The sequence below is a fragment of the Falco punctatus genome (assembly GCF_963210335.1).
Source record: "Falco punctatus genome assembly, chromosome: 3".
NCBI classification, from domain to species: Eukaryota; Metazoa; Chordata; class Aves; order Falconiformes; family Falconidae; genus Falco; species Falco punctatus.
The window spans coordinates 76,709,271-76,732,418 of record NC_137582.1 but is presented as its reverse complement, the minus strand read 5'-3'; the positions used below and the strand labels follow the sequence as shown (position 1 = coordinate 76,732,418).

General features: G+C 38.9%; 1 protein-coding gene across 3 annotated transcripts in view; it reads right to left on the bottom strand.

The window, feature by feature from the left end:
- TMEM245 (transmembrane protein 245) overlaps positions 1–23,148 on the bottom strand; it is an 83,052-nt gene that overhangs the window by 18,510 nt on the left and 41,394 nt on the right. For 2 of the 3 annotated variants that reach the window (XM_080380000.1, XM_080380001.1), the window contains 3 exons: positions 21,152–21,283; positions 14,360–14,482; positions 7,670–7,815 (listed from right to left, as the gene is read on the bottom strand). In XM_080380000.1, coding sequence (XP_080236126.1) covers positions 7,670–7,815; positions 14,360–14,482; positions 21,152–21,283 — 401 coding nt within the window. Of the gene's footprint in view, positions 1–3,789; positions 3,945–7,669; positions 7,816–14,359; positions 14,483–21,151; positions 21,284–23,148 lie in introns of all 3 variants that reach the window. The other variant, XR_013926927.1, reaches the window with a different exon arrangement.

Below are 23,148 nucleotides of genomic sequence, written 5' to 3'. Positions count from 1 at the left end.
GAAACATTGTGGCATCTCTTGGTTTACAGACTGCATTCTACTTTTTGTTAGCAACTCAACTGAAGCTTTTCTTTCCTCCATGTAATTGAAAAAAAAAAAATAATTATCTGTTATTTCCAATTTTACACTAGGATATTATTTCATTAAGACAGAATAATTTTCAATTCTATTCCGATCTTGTAACATACACCATAAGTACAGCTTATAAAATTTCAGTAAGGCCCTGTTCAATGCATTCCTGTGACAAGAGATTTCTGCAGAAGATACTCCTGCTACTAAAGAACATACATTGCATGCAAAAATTCGGTCAAAACAATATCAGTTAACAGTTGTTGAAAAAATTAATCTGAAAGACATTATTAAGGTTGCAGTAAAATAAACAAGATCACACATTTTGCTTTTTCTAAGCATTAGCTTAACATGCTGGAAGATTATTGTTTTCTGAGGGAATTGTATCACCATCTCATTTTCTCCATCATTACTGCCGGGATGCCACACCAAACTAGCCAGATGCTTAAACAGCTGAGATTTTTTATTATTTGTTTCCATGGTAGCTCATTTCAGATCTCTTTAAGTGCTAATAAATAAAAGCTAAAAATCCAGTACAAACCTATTTCAGCCACCAAGGCGCTATAGGTTTTCTTCATATCAAATCTCTCTTTGACTTTCTGGCAAATTTCAGTTAAGGATACAATTGCTATTTCTTCTTTAAAAACGCCTCATATTTTAAGAGACTTTTATATAGCCAATGAAAAATCTGATCAAATTTGAGGTGTACATGGCAAGTGAAGAAAATGAAGCAAATAATGATAACCCTTCTCAAACTGAAAACAAACGGTACTCATCTTCCTGGCATTACAGAACAAACTTCCACTAACACATGTTTCCAGGCATCACTCAAAATTCTGATATGGGTTTCAGACCATTTCACAATGTAATTAGGCCCCACCAAAATTGAAAGCTGCAGTAACTTTAAGCCACAGCCATACCCGTGTGCATGCACTCATGTGAAAGTATCGCACACACTAAATTGCACTGAGGCCGTGAGAACATGCAACTTAGTAATGTGCAATATCTCCACCAGAGCAAGCAGAATGGGAGCTTCAGGGAAGAAGGGTATGGTGCATTCAGGAAGAGAACGACATGCTACTCGGGGAAAGGAAAATGGTTCAGGCAAAGGTGTGCATGCTACTACTTTGGAGACCTGTTAATTGGAGAATTACTGCCTCATCCAAGACAAGATTACCACCTATGTAATTGAGGGGTAAAGGACAGGACTTTCCTACATATGTAGTGAGGTAAGGGACATAGAAACTACCTTGATTTTAAAGAACCTTTCTGAACAAAGCATATCTCACACTGATATGTGCAGATAATGATTTCTCCCCATCCTCAAAATACTACCTTATTAATATAACTACAATGAGAAATTTCATAAACTACTATTGAGAACTCAAATTATCTAAATACAGTAAACTGGTCCAAGTGGTTCTCACATTCCTAAAGCAAGTCATCTTCCTAACCCTGACTGACAATGCTGCAGCTCAAGCCTTCTGCCACACTCACCAGTCCCCCTCCCTGTTCCCCTTTCTCCACTGGTTCCTGTAGCTGACTTCCAGTAGTTTCAGTGAAAGAAATCATGTATTTACTATATTCACAGGCTACTAAACATCACTGCCACTCAAGGGAGACTCTTGCATGCGATGAAGGTGCTATGCTACCTTCTTAATTCATCACATTTTTGAGCGTATTGAAACCCACTTACATAACGCAGAAAACAGGAAAAAAAATAGGAAACAAAAAGGAGAGAATGACAGGAGGGAGAAAGGCAAAGGGCAAACAAAGTATTTATCAAGAAGAAATAGTAACAGTGTGGCCATACCATGAAAGTTAAAATTGGATAAGAGAAACCTGAGACTGATCGCAAACCAAAGAAAAAGAGAAACAGATAAACCAACTAGGCATGAAAGACCAAAACTATTAGAGAAAAGAAGCTATTTTGCTAAGCATTAGCAGTATTCAGGATTATTATTAATTCCCTAAAATCTTATTTCCCATCTAATTTGCAGGCAATGGCACAAGAAATTCCAGCTCAGAATCTGACATTGTGAATTTTGAATTAGTTGCTTTATCTGTAGCACCAGTACTTCACAAATCAGTCAGAAAACCCTGCAGTCACACATGCCTTCGGCAGTGATCTTCCACCCAGGCTCTTTACTGCTTTTTTATAGAATTATCACAGAAATACTCATGCTCCCTCTCCTGCAGATTAAATGCTGCCTTCCCCAAGATGCAACCAGTCAGGAGGAGCAAAGGTAACAAAGCACACACAGGCGCTTACTCTAAAATGACAGGAGCATTTTCATCATAGAAGTTACTCAAAATTGGGAAAACTGATGTACAATCTGCAAAACTGTTTGTTCCATAGTCCAAATACTGTCAGTTCCCTTCTGGAGGATTACTCGGAGGCCAGCAGGACCTACCTGTGAGAACTGGTACAACTACATCAAAGGCATGTATCTGGGGCAAAGGCAAATGCCCAGCTCACAAACAAAATCACATTCTCAACACAGTAAAAAGACCAAACAAGCAGCAGGCCACCCCTTGCGTTTTCCCTTTGGCTCATTGTCCCTGAAGAAGCCTAGAAACACCGAATTATGTTTCCAGGCTGAGAAGCTCCACCCTGATGTCTTGGCATCTCTACTTCTCCTCTGAGTGTCGAATCTTAAAAGAGCAAAAGCTTCTTGAAGATGAAGCCAGACACTCTGGGGCAGCGCAAAGAGTAGCAACAGATAAGCAAAGATGTTAGAGGGACAGCTGTTGCCTTGGAAAAGCAGACCACAGTTCTGCCAGAAAGAAGTACTAGGCTTCACCCTGAAGGTCCCTTCTAGCTGTTTCATTAAGAGCTCTTTTCAAGACTGGGAAAGAAACCATTCCAAAAACCCCAAACAATAAAACAACAACAAAAGCTACACATGCTTCCTCTCTTATTCGGCACCTTCATCTGCACTCCTCTGTCCGCTCCTGGTCTCCATAGTCTGGGAAAGCTTTGTTGTGGGGTGGGTCAAGCCCAAAGCATTTGAGATAGTATGGGACACACAAGGGTAGGCAGAGGGAGCTGCCTCTGGTCTGCATCAAGAGGAGAAGGTTCAGGGGTGTACCCGAGTGGTGACTACAGCTGAACGAGCAGCACTAGGCCCAGGAGAAATCCCAGTTAGTTAACAGGGGAAGATTGTCACTATGAAGCCGCACAGACAAAATATAGGGGCCCACAGGGACTGCAGAGCTTCTGTCCTTCCAGGTACCCAAACATGACTGAACAAAGTCACAAGCAACAGGATCCAACTGGGGCTGCTCTGAGCAGAAGCTTGGACTGGAGACTGCCAAGCATCTACCCCAACATCTGTGCTCCTGTGGTTCTTTGAAGCTGAGCTCTCCTGCCTTCTCCAAATGGGAAGGAACACTTACAACCTTGCAGAAGGTGGCCTGTCCCATTACCACCCAGGCCCTTCCTTCAGACCATTGCCAGCATCAGCCCCACCACTGACCTGACACATGCCACCACTAGCAGCTGCCCCACAGGTGGGGTTTGCCCTGCTGAGCACAAAGCAGTGGCCCTCCCACCGTGTTGCAGTCCCCTTCTCCTGCCCACGCCTCACCCATTGGGATGCTGGGGGACACTGTGTCACAGGCCTGGCTAGAGCCAGAGTAAGTGGCAGTCACTGCTCTCTCCGTGTCCTGCTAGGACAGTCACCTCCTCAAAGCAAGCTCATGTTGGTCCCAGCGCACCTGGTCCTTGGTGAAGCTATGCTGGGTGTTCCCTGATGTCTTTTTGTCCTTCCGTGCGCCTCCATGCGATCTTCCAGCAGATGTCCAAGAAGGACAAGAGCTTCTTCCTGGAAACCTGCTGCAAGGTTCCAGCTGAGGAGTGGCTGTGAGGCTCCCTACAAAAGGGGACAGCTCTTTATCAGAACGGGTAAGCATGAGACTGCAAAAGTGGTGAGAAGTTTTGTCCTTCATACTAGCCAAGAGAACAAGGATGCACCTCAGAGTGAACCCACCCCCGCCTCCAGACCCCCGGGACATCCCTCGGTGGTGCTTCAGCAGCTCCTTGCCTTGTTCAGGCACAGCAACCCAAAGGATGGCAGGCCCTCTCCTCCCCTTGCGCAGGCCAGCTGGGCCTCCCTTTCCAGCCAGCAGGAAATCTGGATGCTCTGTCACCTCTCAGCCACTGTTGAGAGTGGGGGCCGTTCCACTTGCAGGGTGTTGGGTCAGTGAGGGGGTCACTGAGGACCCCAAACTCTCCTGGAACGTGGGGCTGCCACTGTCTCATCAAGGGGACCCTGGGCACATGAGGAGGAGGGGGCTGGAGCCCACGGCTCATAAGAAGAGGTGAAGGGCAGTCTCTGGTCCTTGGTGAAGCTGTACTGGGTATTCCCTGATGTCACCTCATCCTTTGTGTGCCTCCAAGCGATCTTCTGTCATTCACTGCTCTGCCATTGTACCAGTAGGCTAGCCAAGCAAGCTCTCAGGTCAAGCTTGGCATGATTTGCCCTTGGTGAATCCCTGCTGGCTCCCAGCACCTGTTACATGCTGCTGGCATTCTGCCTCCCTTCCATTCTGGACAAACAGATTTCCTGTTGAAGGCCCAGAGGGCATTTCATCCCATGGCTTGAAGCAGGTAACTCCTGGATTCCCTTCCACAACTTTAAAACTCCTGTGTCACCACAGCTGCCTATTTTTTTCTCCCACTACTCAAGTGCAAATTTAACATCTGAGGTATTGTGACAAAAAGGAGTCAGCTTCAACACTTGGCTCAAAATCGACTGGAAAGCTGTTCTTACCCCAATACAGCTCATAAATCAATCCATGTAAACAGAACTGTCACTGTCTTTGCAAATTCATCACCAAGGGACTTAGAAAAATATTTATTAAAATCAATAGTTACTTATTATCCAGACAACAAAAATCACAACACGGCTCCAATGAAAGCAACTGCTGTGGGAAAAGCTCTTGGTTTGATTAGGTGTTTGCTAGATAACAGGTTCAAATTAAAGGATTTCTTGAGCTACAGAAACCACTTGCTGACTGCCCTCCTGTGCTTTCCCCCTTGCTCTTCTGCTCACAAATAAATGGCACAGAACTCACAGGAACAGACTTCCTTGATTGTATCCAAGTTCCCCAGTGCTTTTCACAAACATATTTTAAGTAAAAGAGCAACAGAAGCAACTGATAACATGGAAGAAGAGTGTTTTCATTTCATTTGTTCCACAGGCAACAGAGATGTAACTGCATCTCTTGCCAGGAGGATCCCTGCCCTCCAGACAGGACTAGGTAGACGCAGTCTTAGCTCTGTGCACTGCTATGCCCTGCTGAAGAGTGATGGGAGCTGGAACAAAGTTGGTGACTTTCAATCTTTCTATACTTTTGGTCAACTTGAATGCATGAGTATCTTGAGGCTGAATTCATGTTGTGTAATGCTGTCAAGGTCTAATAATGAAAGTAACTACAGAAACGTCATTATTTAATAATTCATAATACAAATGGAGCCTCTTCCTCCCACCCTACCATGAAGCATTAACATCCATTTTGCATACTTTTTATAGATGAGGTGAACCAGCCATTTTTAGGTTCCTACCCCTCCAGCAACAATTGATCTTCAAAAACAAATGAAAGTTGCTACTTTGTGACAAAAGAAACAGCTTGCATTGGCAATTGTTTATCATATAGCAACAAATTCGGCATGCATAATCTCATGGGAATTTGTTAGTATACTCCATCATATTTACATGCTGAAGGTCACAATAAGTATTGAATGGAATGCAAGCTAATCTAGAAGCATTGTGATAAATCCTTTGGTACAATTGAACAACAGAGAGGAACTTCCGAGTATCTCAGAAGAAGCAGTCCAAAGAATTCAGTAAGGCACCAACTACAGACTACTCTAAACAAACAAATATGACTGACTGATTCAGGCTACCTTAGTGAACACGCAGAGTTCCCTTGTGTATGACATTTACATTTCACATTCTCCAGACACTGGCTTTTTCTCATCTTATTTGCACTTACTGATGCATGCTGGCTCTTCCCTGCTCATTTTCCTTCTCTAACATTATACTCTTTCTTTTCACCATTCTAAACTCTGACAAATACCTTGGGTCATCTGTGTCACAGACCTATACACTTAAAACTGCATTTAATACAATTCTCTTTTGTAGGGTATCCATGCCCAGAGAAGCCATATCCTATTTTTTGACACTGCTCTCCTCTACCAAGAGCTAAAAAGAACAATTTGTGAGACAAGTTTCAGTTCCTAAATCTGCTTGCACTCTTCAGAACAGATAGAACAGGGATATTAAACATGCGATCAATGAAAACTCAACAGCAGTCACTCAAAAGAAGAGCTATTAACTTTTTGGCAGAATTTCAAATTTGTTGTTTTCTAGCTGGATTACTGCTTCATCTGAAATGGCTACAGCAGTTATCATTGTTGTTCAATATCTTACACAACATGACATAACCCTCTCATTTTCACAACGTACACAGAAACAGTTTAATTCCAGTACTAGACAACAGCACTCACTTGTAAAGTACACCTAAGAACAATGGCAAACATACGGAAATGAGGTTGGAAAGCATTTTTAATACATCACTGGTTTAAAGTCTATTCATGTTTTGTATGTATGTGCAAGATGACACAGAAAGCAACGGTGCAAGAGACAAAGGCTGTACAGAAGTTAGCATGGAGTCTGTTGATTCTGCCCAGTCCATCAACTTTTCAAGAAGGGAGCTATGGCTTAAACACCTTATTTAAAATCCATTTATTACATTACCAACATGTGAGTGTCTCAAGCTGCTAACAGGTGAAAGCCAACAATTTAATTAATCTGTAATGAAATATATTACACTACTACCCCAAAAATTGCTGTATTGCGAAATCTCAGTGAACCATATTTAAAAACACTAAAAAATTCTCCTTCTCTTGCTGTAGTAGTACAGAAGTGAAACCTAAGAATGGCAACTAAGCATGAAACACTGTGGACGCACTCTGGAGGTGCAGTACAGTAGTGTTTTAAGTGTGGTAAGGACAGTGCTCCTCTGTTGTTCCCTTTGGTGTAATTTGATTCATGTGTATCATGAACTAGATTTCTCTTGGATGAAACTGAACTGGAAAATGCACTCCAGAAGCACCTCAAATACACTTCAGATGTACACTAGGTACTTGGGTACCTAGTGCCCAAGATCAGACTAAAAACAGTTCTAAGTAACTCTGACATGCATACAGCATAGATGTCAGGTCCTCCTTGTCAACTGTTCTGCTGTATGAATCTGCTCCTGCTAAGCTGCACGACCTGTTAATGCCAACACAGCAGCAAACACGTGCTTCCTGATGGGTTAAGGATGTCATAGGTGTATCAGTTTTATAAAATACTAGTATTCACTATGGCACAGACCTCTGAAAATTTTTTAGGCAGGTCCAATCAAATTGCTTTTTTAACAATCAAGTGCGGGGGTGGGGTGGGGGGGAATCATCAATGCTAGGTTATTGAAAATCTTTGAGATTTGCAACTCATCTTCGAAACAAGCTGTTACAATTGCTAAATATTTGTTGTTAAACATCAAATTTAAAAATGGATTTTCCTGAAAGGGCAAGAAATCAACAACATACCTTATTGCTTCCTCTACAGACTGCCCAACTATATTTGATGAGGGACCTGGCTGAGACAAAGGTGTCAGGCTTATCACCCACTTTACTGGCTTGTAGTACTCATCACTGGAACTCAACAGGTAGAACAGCGTGGTCAGAAAAATCACCTGCAAAACAAATTTGAGTCTTAAATGAAAAGACAATAAATACATATCTTGAACTTCACTGGAAGGACACAAAATACTATTCCACAAGCTTGGATTTAGACAAACACACAGAGCTGGAAGAATAATTTTCTCCCCTGCTGGACAAAGGGCTTCACCATTATAGCTAAACATTATAAAACTCTAAGCCCCATTCAGCTTCTTCTCAAAGTCACATCTAGTTGGGATTTTTTGGGTTTTTCCCCAGCATGTTCAGCAGATCAAAGAATTGCTGAATAGTAACACCTATTCTTAAAAAAAAAAACACAAACAAAACAAACAAAACCCCACCAAATAAGCCTGAGTTTTCTCAAGAGTCATTATGCAGCTGAATATCAAATCTGAACTAAATAAAAACTCACAAACAGAAGATTTATAATATTTATTAGGCTGGCAATACTGTGATTCTGAAGCTGAGTCTCAGCAGAAGCGATGGCAGCTCCATTGTTTCAGTTTGAAGACGAAAAAAATTCAATCAGATTGTATTAGCTTCCTTTATGTTGCAATCCACTGCATTTTCCTCATTTTTCTGTTAGTGGGCTCAGCAACTTCTTGGGCTATGCATACATCACAGAAACGTGTCCAGCTTGAAACAGAATATCTCAAACAAGGAAAATTCATTCTATGTGCTCCAATGGTAAACTATGGCTTATATCTGCTTCAACTGTAGCCTTTAGATCTTTTTCCTTTCTTCCCAAGATTAAAAAGAATTCTTTCATTTTCCTTATTTCCAACCTACTCGTATACTAGAATAAACCACATCTTAATCTTCTGATAAGCCAAACAGCCTGACTTCTGTAAGTCCCTTACTTTCAAGCATTTTATCCAGTCTGCAGACATTGCATGCCCTTTTCATGCATTCTCTCTGAACATGCTCAGAAAAAAAATAAATGCAGACAGCATTACATGCAGTATTCTATTACCAGTCTCAAGAATGCCGTCTACTGGCCTCTGTTCCTAATTCCTTTCTACTCAGTGAAATGTTACTACTACTTTCTTCCACTCTCCCAGCTTTTAACTTGGAAGTCACATTCAGCTGTTCACCTACTGTGACCCCCTACCAAAATGTCATATATAGATTTAGGCTGTATTCCATCTTCCCAGGTGTGTAACTTCTGCCTTGGGTGATAAACAAATCTACCAAAACAAATCATTACATCAGCACATTTAAACAGCACACTGTTAATCATTTTGAGATCATTAAAAAAAACAACCAATAAACCCAAACTGAATTATGCCTTGGTTTAACAGGAAATAATCCACTGCCAGTAGCAATATTATCTGTGTTTTGTTACAATTTCAAACGAGCACATCTTAAAACTTTAATCAGATTTTACCATCCTCTGTAATGCTGCAAGTATGGTTATTTTCTCCTTGATAAGGCCTGCCATTTCTCCTAAGCTACTTCAGTATTTCATTATCTCGCTACAAAACTCCCTATACTGAAGCAGGCACCCAGGTTGTGTTTTGCCTTTCTTCCTCTGGGGATCCAGCTACAGATCCTCCTTGCAGTGCAGTTTTCAACACAGAAAGCAGCATAAAGTACAATATCCATTCATCCTGACACTAACAAAAAGCAAAGTGAAAAACAGCTCCACTGGATCTTGTTTTATTAGGACAGTCTCAGTTCACTCCTGAAGATGTTGCCTTCTGAAAACAATACAGCAGCCAGGGAACAAGCAAATTAAGTGCAGCAAACAGGCAACGCTTGATTCCCTGTGGTATGAGAAGCATACACGGCTGACTTGAGGCAGGCTATGAATAAGAGCTGGGGATTAGTTCAAGTAGCAACACACACAGCACCTGTACTGACTGGAAAAGCTGTTTTTCCCCAGTTTACAAAAGAAACTTGCTTTCTTAGGGAGTAACAGCACACCAACATACACATACCCACCTGAACTATACAAGCCAAAGTGACAGCTGAGGATAAACAGCAACAGAATAAAATGGTGTTAAACTGAACTACAAGTCAAGAAAAGAGATAAACCTAGCTCCATTTCTGTTAAGACAAGACGCGTGTACTCTATAGCATCATTAAAATTCAACTGAATTTTAGATTATCTGCATTTGGGGGAATTAATATATTTACTTAAGCTCAATAGGTACAGAAAAGCAAAATGAAGCAGCAGTCAGAGAATTTAATAATTTATTAACAAGTGGCTTGCTGACTCTTCAAGTAGAATAGCCTCAAGAGTACCTTCAGCAGCAAAAAGATGCATCCTACCCTATATCAACTGGAGCCTGAAAGTTTTCAGGCCTCTTTTACAGGATAGCTGAGATTTCAAATGTTTCCCAGATTGTTTCCTAAGCAACAATTGAAGAATCTGCTGATGACTATGAGGAAGAATTGAACAAAGATAAAATAACAACATCATTCCATCGTTAAACAGTCAATGGATTACTTTCTTGCTGTAGAATTTGTTCTGTAGACCAAATCGTTAAGTACTCTAATTTGAGAGCAGACTGAAATCAAGGAGAAAGCTATAGGTAAACACTTTATACTAAAATGGTAATTCAGCATCTCTCATTTCCACACTTACTGAGGAACACATATCTTAATTGCTTGTGCATCATGTCCATAGACTCAGGAATTATTTCTGTATCTGCCTTTCATACTCAATTTTCTGCACAGAAGCTTTGTTCTTGGCTTTTCTTTTCCCCCCAGCATCAAAATTTTGTGTTTTTCCAACAGGACTGTGGTTGACTGTCAGCCAAACGGAGCTCTTCTCTTCTGACCTTTGTAACTGAGTACAAGCAGAGACAGTGAGTGTGCACATACATGTCTGAGTGTGCATGTGTGGATATGGCAAATTATGTGGACACAATGGCAAATTATATACATCGATGTGCATGTGTGTGCAGATAGAAATTTCTATTCAGAAGTGAAATAGAAGTGCCAATCTTCTAACTAATTATCAGTTCCCAGATGCCTGTTAAGGCTTTGAATACATTCCTACTGGATCATGGATGGATATGCTACACAGGTAACTTCCTACTGAGTGTTTCAATGGTAGATGTGTTTTTCAAAATGGAGGTTCTGAACAAAGTGTCCGTTATTTCTGTATTTTAAGGCACATTTTTCTAAAACCATTTACCAAAATAAAATTCACTATTTTTGTTCAAGATGAATAAAACTGGACATGAATGTAATCAGTTAAAAAGTTAAGCACTTCAGAAATTATCTTGTTGGAAAATTTAAATGAGCTTGTGCTACTTCAAATGAGTAAAAACTCTTCTGTAGCAACTAAGAATCCTACAAAATGAAAAAATAAAGAGTACAGTTAAAGCTGGAGTAGTGCTTTCTTATAAACACAGCTCTACCTAGACATAATTTGCAAGAATTCCTTCTGTTTCCCATTTAGAAAAGAACTACTTCCCTCAGTAGCCCACTAAATATATCTTTTGTCAAAACACAGACACGGCATTTTCAGAAGAGTCAGCTTTTTTAGCTGACAGTGCTGGCTGTACCACAGCGACATACAAAATGTGATCACGTGTTGCCTACCTTAGGGTTCAGTCCATTAAAAACGTAAATATTCCATTCCAAAACTGCATTTTAAAAAAGAAAGAGTGGAGGTGGGGAAACTATATTGGGCCAGGTAGCCATCAAAGATGCAGCAACTAAACTAGAATAATCAAAAACTCCAACACCATTTTAATGTCAAGGCAAATAAACGCTATGCAGAAGCTCTCTCTCCTTTCTGGAGAATAGTGAGAATTTTTCCAGGAAACCAGGAACTTTTTAATTCAAGACTTTCCAGAAGAGAGCAGAAAACAGCTCATGCTGAAATCTCAGCTTAAAGAAACACTAAAATATTAAAGATATCCACCCTTAGAAAGCAAATTACTGGCGATGGGGGGAAATCTCACTATATTGAAAGATGTAAATACGCTTCAAGACCACAAAAGAATAAGAACCGTTAAGGTCCCTTCTGGTCTTCTCTCCACTTCCTCACTTAAAGGGTGTTTTTCCTTAACTCTGAAGGAAGGAACTTGAATAGCAGGTAAATGTAACAATGACATAGCACCAAATGGGAATCAGTAACAATGCCTATCACAAAAGTTAACAAAGCTGCAGTGATTTATCAAAGGCTCACATACGGATTTTCTCTGCATACAACATTAAGCTGTTGCAGCAGGGAAAGAGAAAAAAAACACAGGGAAAAATTAAGAAGCAGTTATGTTATTTCTACATGGACTCCGCAACAGTTCAGTTGAGTTGTCCTTAGTACTTTAAGGTTTAACTAAGTTCTCACAACATCTAGCATTTTCATTTACTTCTTACCCCAAATGGGCTGCATTAGTCTTCATTTAGCGCAGGCTATTTACTGAATACCCTCAGTTTAAGTCCTTTCTCTTTTACTCATAAGCTGCTAACAAACCCACACTAAACACTATTAACACACAAGTTCCATTAACATACTTTTTTATGTTTTAAGAAAATCCATTCAGCTTTTGTAGCAAGAACCTTTGTGAAAGACTTTCATAAAGATGAGAAACTATGCCTCAGAACAGACACAATGGCCTATGAAATATACAGTGCAAACAAGACTAAGTTATAGCACTCTCCCACAGTGTTCAACAGCATTAATAACTACTCTTTAGGCAGACATTCAAATTTTAAACCTTCAAGAGAGGTAGTGCAGTTACAAGAATACTAACCCTTATACATTACTTTTTCTGTGCATAGAAATGGAGACAAGCATATCCCTTTACCCTTGTGTATTTGAAGTACAGTTTTAACAGGACAACGCTCCTCTGATGGGTTTTTTTTTTGCCTTATGTCTTAAAATTTGAAGTGTTTCTAATTTATCAGTTCTGCTGTTTGCATTTCAAACTACCATTATCAAGAATCTACAGAAAGAACCTATACATTTATTAAAACAAATCTTTCCTATGTATGTAACCACTAGGAGTGCAAATGGAAACACATGGTCAGATCCAAGAAACAAGGAGTGCAGGACTGATATGTTTTGGTGGGGAAAGCTTTATATGAACATTTTAAGTTACACCTTCAACCTAAAACAGAAGTGGAGGAAACAGTAGCCATTAAGGCATCTAATCCTTAAAAGAACTTCCACACAGCAATGTCCGAACTAGCTCTGCTAAACCAGACTGCACAGTGCCCAAGCAAGTTGCAGGACCCACTGACAGACAAAAAGGCAGGATCACGCACCACAGCACCAGCATGCAATGAACTTGGTATAAGCCATCAGGCACCTAGAGGAGAATCTTGTGTCTAGGCAGTGAGCGCATTGAAATCATCTGCGATTATAACCCAAACTTGTCTCTTTCAAGTATACTAACTTCTCAGACACCGTTTTCAATGTGTCATGACAGGTGAAGTTGTGGACAAAGGAAGAAGAGATATGAAATATTGCCATGATTTTTTTTCTTTACTAACTGAAAAATAACTAAAGAACAACATTAAGTGGCAGTGATTTTCTCTAGTTCAAGACAGCCATTCCATTGTCTTATTGTGATCCATTCTTTCTTATATATTGAAAAGAATCCACACAGCTGCCTTGAAGTGCTGTTAAACACTATTTCAATTTTGCAGCTTTGTCTACAAAGACCTCCCTCCTGAGCAAGCATCAATGAAAGCAATGAAGCTGAATTGGCAAAACAATTTGTTTTCTAACAAATGTTTTTGAATTCTGAACTAAAAACTAGGACATGGATTTCAGTCAAGCTTCCAAGACCAGCATTTGCTTAGTTAAAACAGGAAAAAGTCCCAAGCCAGTCTTTTAGGAGTTTTTTACTTTAAGTAACAGCTGTCACAGCAAATGAGACAAAAGAAGCTACCTCTACCATTATAAATTACTCGACACAGCTGTGGCATTTAGAAGCAAAAGAAACTATAAACATCTATTTTACATAATACACTAAAAAATAATATCCCCTTTAAACAAAACACCTTTAATAAAAAGGTTTCAGAGACTACTAACTCAGTGTGGGCAATAACATTAACAAGAACTTTGTGTCAGAAGCATTCCACAACTCAGACCTCACAGAGGTTGAACAAAAACAATGCAAAAACCACCTCGCAGATCTGCTGAAGACACTTCATTAAAAAAAGGGAATACAAGGTAATCCTTGTGAAATAAATACTTTTGCTGACATTTCCCTGTAACAATTCTCCACCTCTTCTGAGCCCATTGCCTTGTTTAAGGATACGTTTATGAGGATATGCCATAACATTTCAGTAGTTATGTAGGATATCACAAGTTACAGCTCAATACCTTCAAGGCCAGAAACAAGAGCTTTCCATGAATGGAGTGATACGAAGACTGCCAGCTCCTTAATACTGACATTACACAAATCTTGCCCTCTGCCTAGAATACCCCCCAAGCAACAGATTTGAAAGGTGCAAAATCTTGAAGAATTTTGGTATTAGATAAGGTTAGAAGATGTTTTCAATGCTTTAGGTTTGATTTTTCATTGTTATAACATGCAATTAGGTTCCTTCAATAAAACAGCCCATGTAAACCGATGACATACTACTTACCACTGAAAGCACAAAATTGAGAAGAGCTGTCCCACTATGGAAGAGGATTGTCACCAATGTTGTAACTGTAGTAAACAGGAGGCTCACATTGCGACTCATCACTATCCACAAAGACTCAAGTATCTGGAAAAGGACAGGCAATCGAAGATGAAGTCAGGCACCAGATGGTATCAGCTAGGACAGAGAACTGCTTACAGAGTGATGCATCTCCATCAAGTCATACAAAGTGACATTTTTTAAAAAAACATCTTCCCTCACTCCTAAGTTACAGCAGGTAATGTCAAGTGAAAATGTCTACTTTATGAAACACAAGTTTCTAGGTAGATGGTTACAAGGTTTTAGAGTTTTCCTCCCAAGCTCAAAATTATTTCATTATGCAAAACTGCAAGAATCCTAGAAGCACTGACTCATTTATTGTGATTAACATCACCATCAACAGAAAGCAGGTCTTGTCTTGGGAGAGAAAGCTCATCTTTTCAAAGGCAGAAATGCTAAAACACGAAGAACAAGGAGTAACATCACAAGGTAGAAATAAATCTGAAGAGAGTGTCAAATCAAGTAACAGAATTACTACTTCAATAAATTTATTTTAAAAATGTTTTATGGTAAAGAGATGCATAATTTTTATAATGTCTGCAGACAACTACACGCTGTGATTGAGTAGGGATGCATCAGTTAGTCAAGCAATTACGTAAAATAAACAACGCCATACGATCTATTAAATTTGGTATTGGCTTTAGGAACTGATTGCTTATTAGTTACAGACAGTGTACAGTATATTTAAGATATACCTTTATCTACATATACAGTGGGTATACATAGAATACCCACTACAGGCAAATCAGTTTATGTACGGATGCAGGCACATCAAGCTGAACAGGGCAGCAACTTCATGAGACATTAAGGACGTAAAAACATGGTATGGTATGGCACATGGAGGCACCCTAAATACAATGCACAGTAATTTCATAAAAAAATATTTCATTCAGAAGGACTACAGTAAGAATGTATTAGCCAAAGTGATTCAAACATAAAAGAAGCAAGGTTACAAACAAAAAGATATACCTTCTTTCAGACTAATATAACTAGAAAAAACTAAAAGTTCTGACACAAAACCCCTTCTCCAAGTTCAAAGCTGCAAGTGAAGACTTCAACATTAGCAACAGTTACTCTTGGTGTAATGAACAGCTTAATTAGACTGAATTAAAACAAACAAAAAAAGAAAAATCACAAAAAAACTCTAGTAGATGGCATTTGTAGAGCAGACAAAGGAGCGTGAGCTGTGTGATCACCTTTCCTTTGCAACTGAATGGAACATACAGAAGATAATTTATTAACCATAATTTGGGAGGGAATAAATGCTGGGGGAAGTGACAGGGAATTACAACACATAGTAAAACCAGAAAGATCCACTTAGTCCATGCTTCTTACTATTTAATGGGAAATATTAATTCTAAAGCTCATCTTTTGAACAGATTTTATTAGTCTCTTGAAAATTCAAGTGAGGTTAGAAGGGAAGAGACCATTCTGCTGAAAAATGTCTCTCACTGGTACCTGTCCCTTTCCTTCTTCTATGGATTAAGAATTCATTCTTGGGGTGCAGCAGCGGTATATGTTCATGCATCCACCAGGTAACTTTATTAAATGTACATTACACTATGAGGACTGTAAACATAGAGGACAACGATTTTTGAGGGAACAATCTGTAGCTAAAGTAGAAGCCTCTAGGTGGTTTCAGTAAAGATAGTACCACCATTGCTAACAACAGGCCCTAAGTTGTATGCTAACTGTGCAAGGCACTCCAGTCCCAGATATTTACTCCTGTTACTAGAACTTGGTGTCACAGGGCTCCTATTAGAATGTGGATTTTAATCATGAACAGCAGTAAAAGCCTTGAAAATAGGGACATGGGTTGAAAACAAAGGCATTTGAAACACAAGCAGTTTATTGAGGAAGAAGGTATTGAATATGCGTAACTTAAGAGCTAGGAAAAGACTGCTTTTGCTTTAAGAAAACATGCTAGCAACTAAGGAAGGGGGAAAAACCAACCCAACAAATAGGCAAGCAAGAGGACAAGCTACCTGCCATGACCTGGAAAAGTAATGCCTCTCCAAGTATCACACAACATACAGTCCAGGTCAGAGGTCAAGGGGTGGGAGGTGCCCAGAAACAAAAACACCTTGTAAAAGGACAACCTCCTTAACTTGAGGGAAGATGATGTACCTGCACCTAAGAGTTTGTAATGTCATTTGATACTCAGAACATACCACAGCTGAGTTCAAGAGCTCACTTACTACACATAAAAGATTTCTAACACCTTGCCAGCTGAGACAAGTTCTCCAAAACACAACTGCAAATATTTATGCAATAATGATACTTTTAATATTACTGTTCTTAATTAACTGAAGACCACACTTCTTTCCCCAAAACACTGCTTTATAAGTAGCCTTAAGAGAACACTGCTTATAAGAGCTACAAAGCTGAACAGAATTCAAGACTCCCTTATGCATCACACCGTGATGTGTCACCATCAGCATCAGTTGCTGTGTCTTTCCAATCCTTAGCAGGCAAGAAAGCTAAGAACATTAAGTGCAATTTTGATATCTAAGGTGTCCCAATGGCCACTTAAACTGGCCAACACCTGAAAGCAAGGTTTAAAACGTACTTGACCAGAACAAGTTATTTGTTGAGAACTTAACACACTTCTGGAAGCCAGGTAAATTCATGTACGTAAATTTGGTTATAGAGATCATTAACAGATTTATAAAGGAATAAAACTGGACACAAAACGGTATTAGGAATAAAAAACTTTATCCTTCTGTATACTTTTTACTTTTTTCCTGTTCAGAAAGACATATCATCCTGACAACTCAAAAATGACAGCAACAGAATGAGTCAATAAATCTTTAAGGTAAAAGGCAAGCAATGGACTTTTGTGAAGAACAATACAGTATGCACAAGATCAAAAGCTCCCTGCTCCAGTTAAAAGCCGATTTCCAAATAAATGTTTACCCATAAAGTTCTGAGCTAACCCTTCAGGGCTCAACAGCTTATTTTTGAAAAGACATCTTTGCTTGACCTTTACATGAAACAGAGACAAAACAGCCACAGAAAAAGAACTATCCTCCAGCATCTTGCCTTTGACTTTCTGACTGTGAAGAAATCGACTCCTCCTCTAAAAATATGCATCAGGTTGAATTTCACCTACCCTGAAAAAACCAACACCCATTACAAAGATGAGAACACCAAATCTCTGAACGCTTACCTTACTAGAAAATAAAAAATGCATGGTAGTTGAATTATTACTGAAGAATGGACTGTATTAGTTATAAACTTCAGAGATTATCTGAAGAAATTCTCAGGATCAGAGAAAATAATAGGATGTGTGGTAACTCAGGGAAATATCTGAGAAGCTGACTTGATTTGGAACACACAGATCAGTCGTGCTAAAGGCAAGGATAGAGGAACCTAACTGAGCTGAAGCTCACAGTGTATGTCTTAATGGAAAGTCTTCTTTCTTCCTGTCCAGGAAATCTCTCAATGAGATACTGGCTGCTGGTGGAACAATGAATTTTCTTGTGCGAGAACCAGAAAGATTAATTTAAGGAGACATTAGCAATGTCTCATATACCATCAAGGAAGTTCTGAGCCATCATTCAGAGATTTAGCCAGCAGCAATTTACTTTTTCAAGGTTTCAAGCCTTCAAGGAATGGAGGAAAAGGGAATAAATGGAAAAGCAGATAAGTGGGGAAGGAATGAGGCTTTTTTATTTTTCAGAAACTAAATCTTAATAGTCCAGCTATGGATTGCATATTTCATTCACCTGAAAAACTACCTTAGAATAGAGCACAGGGTGCAAAATTCAAGGCCTACATGAGGATCCACTCAAATTCTCCCCAAACTAAGAACAGGATAAAAAAAAAAAAAACAAAACATTTCAGAAATATATCGCTGGCCAAACTAGTTTATAATACTACTTCTAAAGAATACTGGGAAAATCCAAAGCTGAAAGGCAGCAGTGCTCCTAACACCAAAGCTTTTCAAAAAAAGGCAAGCTGCTGATTTGGAAAAGCTTCTCTTCTTATTAAATCTTCAGGCAATTTACATGTTTATACAGTGAATTATTTTAAAATAATTAAGGTCTGTCTACATCAAACTAGACCTAGGCATAACTGCTATACTGAACAGTGCATTTTGAGGGGAGTACATAAGTCTTCTGTGCTTTGTCTGATACTCAAAGTACTGAATCGATACATATTTTTATAAACTAAATGAACACATGTGATTTCCCAGGACATCTATACCAGTGATTTAATTATATGCTTTCAACTAATATTAAAGTTTCTTCCACAACAGGAAAAGCCCAAAGTGAAACACTTGCATCTGTCTTCTTTTAACATTTTTCTTACAGAAAATGCTCCTTCTCTTAAAGAGGATGAACATTTCCTATGATATCCATCAATGGAGAAGAGCTTATCTGCTTGTGATTGCAATATGCCATCATCAAACAGTTGTATTTTCAGGGAATACAGAGTCATCTGTACTATTCAGAAACACTTCAGAAAGCCAAAGGGCTAGCAAGACAATTATTCTATGGTAAATTCTAGCCTCAATCTATGCATATGTACTTCCTATGTGCAAGCAGTGTAATGTTTATTCTTTTCCAAAGGTGGAAGAAATCTCACTATAGCTGCATATCCACATACACTTTTTTCCACTTATCTCATTGTCTTTAAGTGGTTTGTGTTTTAAACTGTCAAAGCAGTTTTGGGACTGTACTGTGTCTTGTTGTATGCTTAAGAATTGTAGGTTAGCACTGATTTCAAGTGTCCAAATGCAGAAACATCCTACAGTTTGAATTGCAGCTAACCTATTTAAACCTTTCCACCAAACAAAAAACAAAGTCCCATACACAAAAAAGAAAAAAAAGCCAAAAAAAATACCCCAAACCAAAGAAAACCCACCCAAAGGAAAAAAAGAAATGCTCAAAAACACCCCCCCTCAAAAGCACCCACATAATTTCAAACATTGATTCTTCCCACTTCAGTATGCCATTCTAATAACTCCTTGTTCCTCTTCAACATACCAAAAGATTTTCATGCTTTGATAAAAACACAAATCCTGAACACAGCAAGTTTCCATTGTATCCTAGGGTAGGTAAACAACTTGCTTAGAAACACTAAACAGGAAAAAACTATTCTTATTTTCATCATCTCCAAGTTTTAATGGCCTAAACAAACAGAGAAGTCAGATTTTCAGTGGGTTTAATTTGCAATATCAGTGTGAGTAATATTTACGCTATGCACTGTGGATGAGCAAGCCAGCAAAGAAAATGCTGCCCGCTAAGGGTGTGACATCAGGATTTAGAGCTCTATGCTGACTGGTTTAGAGGCTGTCATTAAAGACACAAGTGTATGGAGAAAAAGGGCAGGTGTTTCCCCACAGATGATGAGTAACAAGTTCATGGAAATAAACAGGAAAGTCAGTCAACTGCTGGCACTCTTTTTTCCTGAACTTTTCAACCAGATTTTAGAAGTAAAGCAAAGCATGCTAGCTAGATGAAAATTTTAATATTAACATCTTTCAATCTTAAATATTTTTTCCTCTTTACACCATTTCCTGCATTATTCTAGCCTATTTAGACTACTGAAGCACACTTACCACCATGGTTTCTGAGCACTGTGCAGTAAAGCTGTAAATGACATGGCTAGCACCTATTGTAGTTTCTTCATCTCTCAGTCTTGCCTAGAAGGAAACTCCATATTGATTTTAAATGATGAAGCGTTGTGTATTTTTGTAACTTTGCCTCAAGCATGCATGGTCAACTTCCAGAAAGTATTAAGCAAATTTCACTATTAACTGAAGAAAGATTCACTGCAATAAAGAGTTTCTCTTGACTTTTTCTTGACTCACATCTGCTGTGATAGGAACTGTAACCATTTAAGCAGCAGTTGAGAAAGCACAGAAAAAACACACATGCCCATCAGTCTAAACAAAAACCTGCCTTGAGGCAAATACTAGCTTTAATTGCATCCACAGAAATGTTACGTTGTCAGTTAGGTATAAATAACATTTTTGCAAAATGGATAAATAGCAACCTGAAGATACTTCTAATTTATGACAACAGCTTAAGTTAAAGATTAACTATATCAGGGACTGACTCTGTATATTAAGCATTTCAGACTTAACATAATTTTCTAGAGAAACGTAGTTGCTTCAGTTTGGATTGCTTTCAATGCTTTTTCTCCTCGTGAGGAGAAAGGTCCAGTTCATCTATTCAGGAATTCACAGAGTGTAAAAAATTAATTTCATTCTCCACAGAACTTTCATGAAAGATGACAGAAATAAGCTGCTTTCAACCCAATGAATAGTAATTTGAGGGGAAAAAAAATAATTGTTTTCCAACCTCTTGGTCAATAGTTTCCACAATTATAACCTAGACAAATTGGTCTCATTTTTTAAAAGAGACAACTACATAACAAAAAGCATTTAAAATCAGCTTGCAGGTGACACACATAATCCTACAGTAACAATCTCTCTCAGGACGAGGTCTAGAAAGCTAGTATTAATGAAGATGCTCTAATCAGGAAGGCTTCTTCATCACAAACCAGTTCTGTTTGGTCAGATCCTAAGTAGGCTTACAATAATCGCTTGGGTAATTGTAAGTAATACTAGCAGTGTTTATATAATTTTCTATGTATTTGAATCCATAACCTTAATGGTCGTCCAAGGAGGAACTGTTATCAGTTAAAAATGAGACCAATTTTGTAATAAGGGCAAAAAATACATACCGAAAGAAATGTTTCAATGTTATCATGAACAAACGATGCAACATCTTGCCAGTCCAGAATATCACCAAGCCAGCTGTTTTGACGGTTTATGTGCCATTTGTGTCCTCTGTGTCTTCCAGAATGTGTTACATTCTTAAAAAGAGAGACAAAGACATAAAGAAGAGAGACATTTGAGTAACTTACAGACAGAAGAAAGTTAGAGACTAAAGTTTTCTTACAGAGGAAGAGATCAAACATGCATCTAAATACTGAGAGCTGCTTTAATTTGCATCCTCAAAAATACTGGAAGTACTCTGTACACAGGAAAAATCAAAGTCTGACAGAAAACTGTAGTTAATTATCCTGTGTAATTACAGTTCTGTATATAGTACTGATTCACCTCAGTTTAACTTTACTGCTTGACTGATACAATGATATCTGTCTTGCTCTTTAGGATAGTACACAAGAAACAGGCAATGATGTCAGTTACCGCCTACCTAATTTACTGTTTGCAACATACAACTTTTCCCAGTACAACCCACAAAGGAACATTCAAGAGAAAGCCAAAACAAGTAGTTTTCTCACAGTTAGTGTCTGCACCTCCACTGGCAACTTTCAGTCATGCAAAATCTAAAAGCTAAACTGAAAGCATGGAGGCTTTCTTCAGCAACACATTGGCCATCACCACAGCAGCCAATTCCTTAAGTGGTTTCACCCTACTTGTGAAGTTACCTATTGTCCAACGGCATCACACCTGATCACCGTCTAGTATGAGACTATTTGACTCAGTCTGAGACTGTGACAAGTGTTTCAGGGAAGGATACCAAAATGCTACCATAAGCAAGTTTAAGCAAACCTGTTGACTACAATAGATTTCATCCTAATCTTTAATAACAAGAGACTTCATCTTCCACTTACTACCAAGTCTCCCTAGACGCATTGTTAGACTTTATGATGCACAATTAGCAACGTCCTTTAACAATCCACAGCAACACAGAGATCTTTATTCTGAGTTAGCAGCTTATTTAGAGCAGAAACATAAGAGTAGTTGAAAATCCCCCTCCAATAGGCCCTTTGTATTTGTAAACTGTATTAAGAATATCAAGAACCTATTTCCTGTTCATCTAGCTCTATCTGCAGACAGCTCTTGCCATTAACTAGCAGAATTAGATATCATTTGCAAGTTTTCTAACAGTTACTCATAAACATTTCAAGTCCATTGTTGTTCAGCAACTACGTAATATATATATTGTAGTACCTAAGGCCTCAGGTGTTGATAAATAAGGAATCTGAAGAAATTATCATCTGGTTCCTTTTCAACAAATTCACTGGATCTTAAAAGCAAAACAAAATCCCACACCTGAATGGGCTAGGAAAAGGAGATCCTTGTCCTTGAAAAAGACAGCTTGATTGCAGAGTTACGCTATCACCTTCCAAGTGGTTTATTAGTCTGTTGCTATTTTACTTCACTGGGTACATAGACACAATGGTAACTGATCTACCACATCTCTAGAATCTTTTAAAATATACACCATTTGCTACCCACTGATCTTCTCAGAAAGTAGCCAGTTAATGGCTGAATCCATGTTTCATCAGCAGTTCTTCCTCAACTCTATGGCTTCCGTGGAAGAGCGTCACCTGAGCCTGGGTTCTTCAGTCACCTACAGACTAGAGCAACACCATGCAGGCTTTAAAATGAAGTGTATTTATTATGCTCATACAATTGAAATAACGGGGAGCTTGAAAGCTGTACTGAGTGAGTTAGGTATGGTACAGTTGTCCTCCACACTGCACTATCACCCAGTTTACCAGTTTTCAGATATACTGAAGGACCACACAAGGCTACTGTAATATTACAGAAGGAAATGGCCAGGTGGAAAGCACTTAGATGAGACATTTATGTGGATATGGAGTGTGATAGAAGAGGCAAGATCAGAAAGACTCTGGAGTAGTTACCTGCAGCCTGCAGATAATCAGCTGCAGCCCAGGAAGCCAATGGTAACATAGGATGTCTAGTA